The 12,452-nt window shown below is 40.3% G+C and overlaps 1 protein-coding gene across 1 annotated transcript; it reads right to left on the bottom strand.

Moving 5' to 3' along the window:
• Positions 1-1,455: 1,455 nt before the first annotated feature.
• Positions 1,456-12,332, bottom strand: kcnn1b (potassium intermediate/small conductance calcium-activated channel, subfamily N, member 1b). Its single transcript, XM_061824692.1, has 10 exons — positions 11,515-12,332; positions 8,974-10,063; positions 7,436-7,855; positions 7,252-7,347; positions 5,844-6,262; positions 5,617-5,758; positions 3,717-3,827; positions 3,508-3,635; positions 3,277-3,346; positions 1,456-2,444 (listed from the first exon to the last, which is right to left on the bottom strand). Exons 2-10 carry the CDS (start codon positions 10,054-10,056, stop codon positions 2,160-2,162), a joined length of 2,754 nt encoding a protein of 917 aa, XP_061680676.1. The 5' UTR covers positions 10,057-10,063; positions 11,515-12,332; the 3' UTR covers positions 1,456-2,159.
• Between the last annotated feature and the right edge of the window lie 120 nt (positions 12,333-12,452).

The following is a 12,452-nucleotide window of genomic DNA, read 5'->3' as shown; positions in this document are numbered from 1 at the left end:
TTGAGGGTGTCGTCACTTGAAGTCCCGCGTCACAGATTTATTGCTATGTGGATTACTTTGAGAACAAGTAGGCTAAAAGCAAATAAGTCTCTCAAGTATTAGCACTGAGCACCATCTGCAATACAAAGTTCCGTATGTTGGTTGATACCTGACATGATTAAAGCCCAAGTGACATGCCTATAAACATTCTAAAATAGATATTGTAATGAAAAATACATATAACATTATTCACTTCAATGGCTATACGAAAAAAATTAATATGAGCGGAGAGCATGTCATCCATGCGCAAAGTTGCGGAAGTCTCACTCGACATCCAAGTGGTAGCCATATTGCCTGCAACGTCATCAGCAGACGTCACACATTTGCCATTGAAAACACGTAGTGGCACCCGCTATGGGAGAGGAACAACAGACATTTGGGGATTTTTCCGACACGCCTAATGACACGCAAGCTCTTTTTGAAGAAGAGAACATCTCACAATCGAATGAAGTGACTGGGGGAATATTAAACTATCATTTCAAGCCATATTTAAACGATATGCAGATCACTCCTAACTACAGACTCCTCGACAGTATGGATGACAGTAAGTAGCGTACTCAGCCGCGAGCGAAGACAACAGCGTAAAGCGGCCCGGCTCGGCACCACGATGAGCCACCCCGGCCGAAGCCGCGATCGACACATTTAGCACCCCTGACTTATGTACGCAGATCTTTTGTGATGTTCTGAGAGGATTACGTCCGTCCCCCCCAACTATTTTTTTAGTGGCTCTGTACACACCTACCAGTCATTTGGAACCCACGAAGCTCTCGTCCTTTGCACCTCTGCAATCCATTTTTCATGACGAAGCAGGTCATTTGGAAACATATGAAGAGTAAATCCATCCTCCCGAGTGTTCGAACAATTTCCAGCAATACAACAAGCCGGTATTTTGGTTAACCCAAAGGAACAAAGAGCGACCTTCCAGCAGGTAAAACTAGTACAAACACACGAGACCGCCTGAGTGCGCTCCTGCTGACAACGTCACTTCCTGAGTCTTCTCCAAAACAAATCCCTTGAGAGGATTTTCATGGCGGGAGTTACAAAAAGCTATTCAAGTCAAAATCATGTTGTGTGGTGAATAAACAGATGGGTTAATTCCAGCAGCCTTTTTTTGTTAAAAACGTACTAAAAATCATGCTTTTCATGTCAGTGGACCTTTAAATTTGCTTTAATATTTTTCTATCAGTAACTCCAGGTATATAAGAAATTTCCACTGCAATTACAAAATAACTAGGGTATGCAGCAGTACACAATTTAAACGAAATATAAAACACTGAACACAGATAGCCAAACAATGTTCTTAAGTTAATAATTATTTACATCATTTGCTCATAGTTTAATGTATTTAAAATATGATGTGTACTTTGGATAAGTACTCAGCTTACAAAATAAACATTTTAAGAAGACGGGAACAAATGGTCACTATTTAAAATGTACCTCTTAACATCTATAGGCAGCAAAAACCTAAATTACAATGGTACTAACAAATGATAAGCACACTTTATTCACTTCCATACATTCTCTACACCGGTTGTCCTCATTGGGTCGCTGGAGCTTATTCATGCTTCCTGGACAACTAGCACGGTACACTGTTGACTTGTTGCCAGCCAGCCAGCCAGCCAGCCAGCCAACCCCCCAATTTTTGATAAAATCCTTTTTTTTTTTTTTTTTTAATTGCTCACTAAGAAATGTATAAGAAGCTTACTTTTCAATGGAGGTACAGTCATTTATGTTAAGCACAGTATCCACTGGGGCCTCCACTCCCTGAGAAGGGTTGCGTCAGGAAGGGCATCCGGCGTAAAAATTGTGCCAAACATATGTGCGTCCATCTGAGATGACACGCTGTGGCGACCCCGAAAGGGACAAGCCGAAAGAAACACACACAGTATGTTAATTTGTTATCCCAAATACACAATGGACACAAGGAGGGGGAAGTACAAATCTCTCAAATTGTGCTTCTGGTACAAAAGGAATAAATGCACATTTCAAGAGCTTTTTTACAATTTACAGATTCTGCATTTTGGATGATAGGGAAACTTGAAGATAAAGTGGAACTAAAAAAAAGTTCTCTAAATTAAGTGGTCCCTCTGCATGTTTTAATTCCAAAGGGTAAAAGAAAGTCAGCCATATGGCATCTGTGAAGTGGCAGGGCCTTGACTGAGCGGTCTGGCGGGAACAGAGCAGCACTCAGAGCTCAGGGACGATGACAGAAAATGGACATGGCAGGCCAAGTCATCTAGAAAATCTTTTTGTATCTTTGTTATCGCTTGGGAGAGTACGTCAGGCAGCGAGTGCACTTTGAGGAGCATCAAGTCCAGTTTTTCCTCAAGGGCCACAATCCTCTTGTCCAGCTCCTCGCTTCGATGCTGCAGGTCCGACACCAGATCATACATCATGTTCTGGGTCTGGAAAGCATGGAAAATAAGTGGTAACTTCACCCTTTACTGGCCAAGGAGCCACACTGGAAAAATTCCTGCAATTTTACGGTGGGGGGGGGTTGACTTATTGCTGTGTGTAAATAAACAGATCAGGAAAACTAATTCAATGGCTAACTATGCAGGGGAAAATAAAATTCATATAGGCCCCGTCACACCATGACGTTCTGGTCAGCTTTCTATAGCGTTTGAGGAAACGTTGGTAGTCGCCCATGGTCGCCGGGATAGCGCCAGAAGAGCGTTGTTTGAACGCTAGTGAACGTCAATGATGACTGGGAATCGGCCTAGAACGCCGGTCCGGAAAAAAAGTTTTGAACATGCACAAAAGTTCTCACCGAGACCAGCGTTCATCAACGTTTAATTTTAAACGCTATAGAACGCTGACCAGAACGTCATGGTGTGACAGGGCCTTATGATCTTTGTCTGTTTGCTGTCACTTGTTTCGATTCAGGGGTGTCGCTAATTGCAACCAGCCCGAGCCGTCATGGTAACCGAATCCGTACTCGTAGGAGTTGAGGGCTGGCTTACTTGCATGATTGAGGACCACTGTGCCAAAGATCCTGATTTTAGGTCATGGGTAATAAATGGGTTGTGTGTAATGTTTTATCATTCTTTACCCTAAAGGTATTTTGACCACAGTATGCTGCAGATAAGACACCTGGGCAGTGTTTTAAACTGAATAAAAAAAAAAACCACACACACACACACACACACACATAGCATGTGCCCTTTAAATGTTTGAGGAATATATATATATATATATATATATATATATATATATTTTTTTTTTAGGTGTGAGTACCTTTGCAAGGTCAGCAATGGTGTTGGCCTGGTCAGTTAGTTTCCGTTGTTCCATTTTGACTTTTCGCAGTCTTAAAAAAATGAAAAGTAATAAATATATTTTATTCTCCTTGAGGATTACTGCTAAATATATCATAGGCATTCAAACATAGTATTCATATAAAAGAGAGAGAGATATATACACATACACACAACCTTAGAATCTATGATGTATTGTAACAAGTTTACCCACTGGTGGATTGCTTGCAGGAATTTACGCTGATGGTGCCGGACTGTCGTGCGATCAACTTTCTTCACCAGCTTGGTGTGTTTGTAAATCAGCCATGTCTCTCTCAACACATTGGCTGCTGTGTTTTTTACCTGAGGGTAAAACGGGACTTAAATTTGTTGAGTTTTTTTTTTTTTGTCTGTTTTTGCATCATGAGATATAACAGAGCTTACCTTTTTATAGAGCTGAGTATCCATCATGAAGTTATGAACGTGCTTCTCGGCTCTGGTGAGTTCCGACTTCCTTGCAACCACAGCGACCACCAAAGCTGTACAGCCTGCTCCCTGAGAACAGGAGCAGTGGATAATTACGCTATGACTCACTTTTCACTGTAGGGACGGCCATGCAAATACATTTTCTCAGTTCACAGTGGGGAAAATAAACGATCTAAAAATTGTATTTCATCTCTGTGAATGGCCAGCAAATAGTTCACAGAGTACCTTCACTTTTGCCCTAAGATAGCTAGGATAGGCTCCAGCACACCCGTGACCCTGGTGAGGCTCAGCGGTACGTTAATGAATGAATTGTATTTCATTTGGAATATATTTAATAGGATTGAATCAGTCTGGAAGTCCTGTTTCAGTTATTGCTGCTTGGAGTTTCTCATAGCAGATATTGATGAAGCTGAATTTCTCGTAGCTGATGTCTTTGTTTTTTATTTAGAGCAGAAAATTAGAATACCATTAAATTTGGTTGACTGAACAGACCAGTATATAAGCCACACCCACATAATAAAAAAAACTGTTGCCCCCTCCCCACATATTAGCTTAGCACAGGTTTATAAGTTGAATATACTACGCAACAGGGCTCACCAACCTTTCTGAGACTGGCACCTACTTCTTGGGTACTGATATATGTCAAGGGCTCCCAGTTTGATGCAGACAACTAAAATAGCAAATTTGCTAAAAAAAAAATATTGAATGTAAAATCAACTCAATCATTTCATAGCTTGTCTCCATGAATGCTATGGTTTGTTCACACCCACAAACGTGAATTGCATAGTGCATTTCATACACAAGTTAACATGAGTAATACCATTTAAATACAAAGAAATAAAACATTTGAAACTAGAAAAACAATGCGTAATATATATATATATATATATATATATATATATATATATAGCAACAAAAACAGATGCATCTTATTTGTTAAGTGGTGGTATATTTTGGGGGAATAAATTCTATTTTTAGAATAAGCGAGCAGGCTACTCATTTGGTCTTTGGGGGCGACCTGGTGCCCGTGGGCATCACATTGGTCACCCAAGCTGTACAGTTACTGTGCTGCTGCCTCTTAAGAAGAAGACGTCAGTAAATAAAGCTAAAACTAAACTTAAGCCCTCCACAGAGCCAACGGAATATTTGTCTAGAGTATTGTTTATACTAGCTTCATGTTTTTGCCGTGTTTTTGCTTGAATGACCGTTGTTTGCCGGTTTAAAATGACCCCCCTAGACATATGGCATTTCCCATTGTACATTAGGATTAAGCTTGTGAATTTCTGTTAAACCTATCATCACTGTAGGGATGCTGTGTTCAAAGTACTTTGAATGAACATTTATGACAAAAAGTTGGAAGCTAGAAGACTAGCTCTCATTTGCTGGCGCTGCAGCTGCTGTTTAGGAAAGACTGCGTGTATTCAAACAGACCACAAACATTATTCAAGAAAATGAGCAAGTGGAAACACCAAACTGACACAGATGTGAAAATACTCCCGGTGCCACAATAAAATATGCACAACACAAATCATACCTCACAGTTTTGACATCATGAGGGTGAGCACAGACTAACTCAGAATACCGATTTGAATGCTTCAATTTGTGCAAAGTTGATTTTAAAAACGTGCACAGTTGGCATGTTTCAACATTAAGCACATCGAGCCATGGGCGATATGCGCATAGCACTTCCGCGTTCAGTGTCAAGTGATGTGAACTTGCTGTTGACGTGTACAGTAAATGCACCATAACCACTTCAGAAATGTGGGAAAACTCTCAACAGAGTTGAACATAGCAGAAAATCAAAGTTGACTGATACCTAGCATCCATGAGTTTGTGCTTGGATCATCATGAATATTACCATGATTCCTGTTAAGAGGCACACTCCTTTTCCGCAGTAGGTGTGAGGCACCATGTCACCATAGCCAATGGACAGGAAGGTAATGGAGATCAGCCACATTGCTCCAAGAAAGGTGCTAGTCACCTCCTGTGCATCGTGATACCTTTCGGAAAATAATACCTTGTCAGTACAGCACCATGTGCAATGTGTAAGGAAGTAAGTTGGAAATAAGGGTTCATTGCTGATACCTCTCACATATTCGGACAGTCCACGCTGCGATGATCCAGCAGGATACGCTGAACACCAGTAGAACGGTACCGGGGCAGATGGTCATCAGAGTCTTCATGACGAAACGAGTATCAAAGCTGATCTTGTTGAGTGCCCCAATGCTACGAGATGAAGCGTCTGTGAAGAGCTTGCTGTGGAGTAGCATGACCCGGCCAATCAGGTAGAGGCGCAGAAACATAGGCACGGACAGGATGATGTCCACATCTGCGTCCGCTACCAATGTGGTGTAGCTGAAGGCCAGTCGAGCGGTCCAGCTAAACACATATTGGCCCGGGATGGGATGGATGGCACACACGAGGAGCTCCAACAAAATGACGAGAACTCGCTCAAAGGTCATGGCGATCCTCCAGTCATCTGCACCGTTGTCAACCATGAAGAGCTGAAGAAAAGAAGTGACCTCTCTTACGAAGGTACTTACCTTTCCCAGATCCCAAGCGGCAGTAAGTAATTTATGCTGCACTGTAAGTAAATTTATATCTATTGAACTGCTTTTATTTAGCTTTGAAGATTTTGTTTTCCTAATCATTCTACACTTTTGTTGACCACTTGGTGCTTAGTAGGGGTTTATATGGCACAATTGGTGAATGACCAATTAAGAAAAAAAAGTATATATATATATATATATATATATATATATATATATATATATATAGGCTTTTTGGAAGAGTAGTTCAGACAAATTACTCCAAAACAGCACTACAGCAAATACGTTTATGCATATCTTCTTTTTATTTCGGCTTGTCCCGTTAGTCAGATGAATGCTCAAATTTGTTTGGCACAGTTTTTACGCTGGATGCCCTTCCTGATGCAACCCCTCTTGAGGAGTGGGGGCCCCAGTGAGAAAAGAACTGACGAACCCTGGTTTACCAAACTAATGCTCTAACCACTGACCTCTGGGGCACCAAGTTAATGCATATAAAATCTATCCTAATTTGAGAATTAAATATACTCTGTCAAATTTCAAATACCCAAGTTGATGCATATAAAATCTATCCTAATTTGACAATTAAATATACTGTTAAATTTCAAATTATGTACACATTCCATTGAAAGAGAGAAAAACAGCATCATATTGTAGCACTCTGGATCGAATGAAAAGTTGTCACTGCAACTTTTTAGATATGGTTTACTAGATCCAGCCATTAATTTTTTTTTTTTTATTATTCTAATGCTGATCCTCAGGTGAACTGGAGCCTATCCCAGCTGACTTTGCACTAGTTGCAGGATTTAAAAAAAAAAAAAAATCAACTTTTGTCTTTGGAAGAAAAAAAAAAAATCACTTCTATCAAATGGACTTTGTTACAGTTAACAAAAAATTGTATGCAGATAAACTATAAGAATATACAATATGTATATGCATCTACTTACCTGGATTTCCCTAGCATGATACATGAGAATAAGACCAAGTAAAATAGCAGTAGAAACGCTGATAAGGCCTTTTAGTACATATGAATATATGGACTCCTGGAAACAGAGGACAAATGCATTCGCACAATGAGTCTAGTTTACACTCAGTATTACATATATTACATATATATTTTTTTTCAAATACCTTGCTGTAAAATCCTCTCGACAATTCAGTCTCAATCACCATGACAACAATGCCAAACATCCCACAGACTAAAGCGTAGTCACTCAGCTGTTTACGTTTCCCAAAAAGAGCTCTGCGCTGACCCAGTCGGAAGCGGATGTCCTTCTTGTGCGGCACGTTACCTTCCTCCCTGGTGGGGTTGTCACAATTGGCCTTACTTGTATCCTCTCGGATGACTTTGGAGAAGGCATCCGAGAGGCGCGTGCTGTGAATAAGCTGCTGGCTTGATTGGAGTTCCGTCAAACTGGATCTCATTGTGTCATGGCTAGCCAGTGATCCCACAGCATCGCCGTTGCCAAGGACAGCACTTCCTGTGACTTCGGAGGGAGCAACACATTTTGGAGGCGAGAGTTTGGATCCAGTGAGATCCTGAGCATTTAGCTACAAAAGAAAAGACACAGAGAGATAAAGCGAGAGAGTGTTTAGGTCTATGGTGAGCATCACACTTTTCCATCACTTGTACCCAACTCATCCAGCGCACGCACAAATAAACCTGAATTAACTATAACTGCCTTAACTGTCTGTATTTTTCTAGACCATTTTTGGTTCAACTCCAGCTCTTTCAGCTTTTCGGCCACAGGTGTCAAACTCAAGGCCCGGGGCCCGATCCAGCCTGCCACATGATTTTATGTGGCCCGTGAAGGAAATGTGATTGTAAAATTGCCAATATTACAATTTTTAAAATGTATTTATGCCAATCAATTTCCTACACATCTACACAGCTTTTCCCACTTAATTTTAGGCAAAAGGCAGACTACACTTACTGGGCACATATAGAGAGAAAACCATTTTGACTCGCATTCACATTGTCACTCAGTGGGAACTAAACCTATTATTCCTCCTTTAATGTTCGGTGAATGTACCACTACACCTTATTATTTAACCATTTGTTTAATTGGATGAATTCATCTTAAAAATATATTTTAAGAAATGGCTAACTTAATGAAACAAATATTGTAGACTGACACCTGACAACGTAAATGTGGACAAAAAGAATGGAGCTAGCTAAAGCGTTACATCTAGTACAGAGTTACATCTAGTTCAGGGGTCACAAACATGGTACACATGGGCACAAGTTAGCCCAAAAGGGCAAAGAGTAGCCTGCAGTCCTGCTCTAAACTAGTGATACTAGCTCACCAGTGATGGGACACTGTAATTTTTTTTCGGAACATTGTAAAAGTGATCATCTGAAAACATTTGTAGATATTTATAGAAATATAGTGTAGCACTGGATATTGATATTTATCTGTTTCCTATGTTTTTTTTATATCAAACCTTGTTATATCATTGTTGATAATTATTGTGAGAAGTCATTAACATGAAGAGCGTTGTAATATAATAGTGACATATATTTAATAGTCATGTGAGCCCATCTGTTATTTTGGTAAACAGTATTTGAGCAGTAGCTCTCAGTTTCACAAAGGTTGGTGCCCCTGAACTAGTTAAAAGAACAAAAAAATACTGCATTTAGGTTATGCAATTGAAGATAAATCGTGTACCTGACTATATCTTGTTCTGGTTGCCTCCTCCACTAGGTCTTGATGGTCAAGTGAGCTATACTGACTGGTGGAAAAGGACTGCACACTGTGGTTAGTGGCTGGTGTAGAGGACCTCTTAATGCGGGTTGTCTTGGTCACAGGGTTGGATGAGAGATGGCGACACTTGAGGATGAGGGGAAGATCTCTGCGGAGCTTCCAGCTTTCGCCACCGCTGATAGAGTAACGTCCATGTTGCTCTTCACGGTTTTGAAGCATTTCCCTCCTGCTGGGGTCACCGTTCACAGAAGACTGAGGATGTCGGATATTTTTCCTGGTTTTCTCAGGACAGTCATTGTCGTACAGAGGGATGTTGAAGTTTGAATTGCTATCTTTGAAATGATTGCAAGTTTGTTGTTGAAAAAGAGTCTTTTGCTCTTGTTGGTTGCTGCACTGAGGCTTGAAACCACCATGTGAATGCTTATTTGCAGGTTGCAAGAAGTCCCTTTGGTTTGTTTCATGAGAAAAAATGTGGCAATCATCAGAAGGAGAGAAAATGTCTGGGTGGGGTGACGGTGAAAGACTTATTTTGTGCAAGATACAACCTTGAAATGAAGTATGATTTGATGGCTGTTGGAAGATAGATGCTTGTAAATGCTGCTTCTGTGCATCAGCACAGGAACAAGCACACTTGTCATTGTGGTTGGGATATCCCATACCAGTGCCTGGATTTTGGCAGGGGGGTGAATCGGCTCCTTCGCCGCTAACTTGGCCACAAAGAAGCATCCACTCTTGATTCCTTGGCTGTGATATGGTCGCGTTTTCATTTTGTAGCTGTGACATCTGACCAGAAACTTTTGGGGATGGAATGACTCCATTAGAGGTTTCGTGGGGCGCTGAAGGAGCACAACAGAGACTTGTATCCTGTGTCGGTGAAGTTACTTCCATGAGGGTTTCCGAGTATTGTTCATGTTTCCCCTCAGAATTGTTGGCCTGGTGTGACAGGCCTCTTGAGGTGCAACCGTCGCGGTCATCGTTGCAGAACGCTTGATCTGTTGTGTCGAGGCGCCGGGTGGCATTAGTGGGTTTAACCAGAATCAACCTCATGGTATCTCTGCAGAACCAATACACAATAACAGATCATAAAATAATAGTTCTATGTGCTAAATTCTACCTTTAATCCATCTCAACATGCAAACACATTGTTGGTGACATGTTGGAGCAACAGCTAATTTGAGCCAGAGGAACTAAAATGATACCCTGGCAAAATTTTAATTGAGAGGACATTTTTGATTGAATCTTCTATCTTGAAAAAAAAAAAAAAAAAAAAAAAGATTTAAAGACTGTTCTTCTAGACCACAGGTGTCAGACTCGAGGCACAGGGGCCTGATCCAGCCCACCACATGATTTTGTGACTTATGAAAGCAAAAAACAAAAAAAAAAAAAAAAAAAAGTCTACTTCCATTATTCTTGTTAAAAACGATCCCAAAATTTCTAATTATCACATCATAAATGATAATGTTGAGATATTGGAAGCATTTTTGTGTTACCAAACATCAACAATAGCTGAAAAATCCATGACCCTTGATTTCTGATACCAAAGCTAGTTAATAAATTTCATGGGTAGATATGAGGCAATTAAAGACTTTTATGGTTTCAGTCATATGGCCCTCTGAGGGAAACTGTAACTATAATGTGGCCCGTGACAAATTTTGACAGACCTGTTTTAGACAGACAGACAGACAGACAGACACACACACACACACACACACACACACAATCTGTTTCTTCTCCATTTTGAGTTTTATTTAGTCCTATGTAAGACAAGATTTAGCATCACAAAACCTTCCTCATAACTTTTACAAACCTACAACACTGGCTATGCCCGTATTCCAAAAAGTGTACAAATAATTTTGTCCATGCAACCTCTGTCCCCAAAATTTAAATAGCTACTATATTTGAGATTATTAGTAAGTTGGAATCTTTATTATCCTTAATGCAACCCCCACTTCCCTTAAAAAAAAAAAAAAAAAAAAAAAAAAATCCTTTACCACTTCTGGCAAAGCCACACTTCCTTTCAGGCAGCAAAATATGAATACCTTAACTGACTTCAACAAAAATTCTGAAAAGCACATTAAAGTATAATAATTCTGGTTTTAGCACTCATTAAATATTAAACATTATCTTTCAACTTGCTGCACACAATTTCACTATAGGTGCAGTATTGGCTACTAATACTGCGCAAGAACTGGGTGACAAAAACATTTTAACAGTGGCGACATTATCCATGACAAGTCCACATTTGATTTTTGTCAAATGGTGTTGCATTCATTTTGCTTGCTCACCAAAGAGCAACTACCTGTCAAGACCACGTAATACTTCTATTCTGCGTATATTATTCCAAGAGCAGTAAACTGCAAATGAACTGAAGTAGCAATTCTCACTAAATCTGTTATCTACTTCTTCGATTTTCACATATATATATATGTTTTTTTTAATTTAGTACCGGTATTGAAGCATCGTAAAGACCAAACAGGGGAAAATAAAAAGATACAGTATCCTTACCGTTGGTGTTATTTTGCTGCTGAGTAGCAGAGGGTCCACGCCAGGAAGTGCTCCAGAATCAAAGTGCGAAGAGGAGGCGAGAGAGTGAGTGCTTCCTCAAATGCTCACTTGATCAAGGTACTTTGGAGACAGTCTCCTTTGAAAGTAATGATTAGAATTCAGTGAGAAGAAAAGAAAGGGGCAGATGGCCCGGCAAAGGATGGCCATGCAAATGCATGGGAGTGGGAGGGAATGGCAACAGGTTAAGATCCAAACAACGGTGTGCATCTCACTGGATCACAAGTCCAAGCTCAAAGAAATCGGGTTTTCCACTGATCGGCAGAACCACCTTGCTTTCAAAGCAAAGTGGCATATATAACATCAGTTACACTCGTATTTGATGCGCCACGGTTCAAAGGCCTTTTGCGGAGTCTCTTATCTGCCCCGACACAAGCGTCAGGCTGGACAAAAAGTGTCATTATTAAATCAGGTTGTGAATGCATCAGACAGGTGAGACAAAGCCGTTTCACGAGGAGCAAATGTTACCACAAAAGAAGTTATTTGGACCCTGAAATCAATCCTCAACTACAAATACAAAGTCACATTAAATGTTTTCATTTTGTTGGGTTGCTTCAGCACTTGGCATGGCTCATGTCTCTCAAAAACGATACTTTCAATTCCTTTCAGTGACCTATATGATTGCATTACTTTCAAACTAATTCAAGTTTCAGTATTATTGTGGTCTGACAACTTTAGATTTCCCTTCTGATAACCAAATTCGAACAATATACTCAAATTTATTTGGCATGAGGCAAAGCTACAAAGCCTGAAAGTCTGCAGCCTCACCATCTTTTTGTAAATGTTGCTCTGTTGTAAAATCAAAACTTGCGTGACAGCAACACTGAAGCTGGCCTAATGCACAACCCATTCAGAATAGTCAAAATATTTCGCCTGTCCTT

Source organism: Syngnathoides biaculeatus, chromosome 7, assembly GCF_019802595.1.
Source record: "Syngnathoides biaculeatus isolate LvHL_M chromosome 7, ASM1980259v1, whole genome shotgun sequence".
In the NCBI taxonomy this organism is placed as follows: domain Eukaryota; kingdom Metazoa; phylum Chordata; class Actinopteri; order Syngnathiformes; family Syngnathidae; genus Syngnathoides; species Syngnathoides biaculeatus.
This window is presented reverse-complemented; position numbering and strand designations above follow the sequence as displayed.

Coding starts and splice junctions, on each gene's coding strand:
- kcnn1b (XM_061824692.1), bottom strand. CDS start 10,056: ATGAGGTTGATTCTGGTTAAACCCACTAATGCCACCCGGCGCCTCGAC. Junction 5,759..5,843: donor ACTGTCCGAATATGTGAGAG/GTATCAGCAATG, acceptor ATTTTCCGAAAG/GTATCACGATGCACAGGAGG. Junction 3,636..3,716: donor ATACTCAGCTCTATAAAAAG/GTAAGCTCTGTT, acceptor TTTTACCCTCAG/GTAAAAAACACAGCAGCCAA.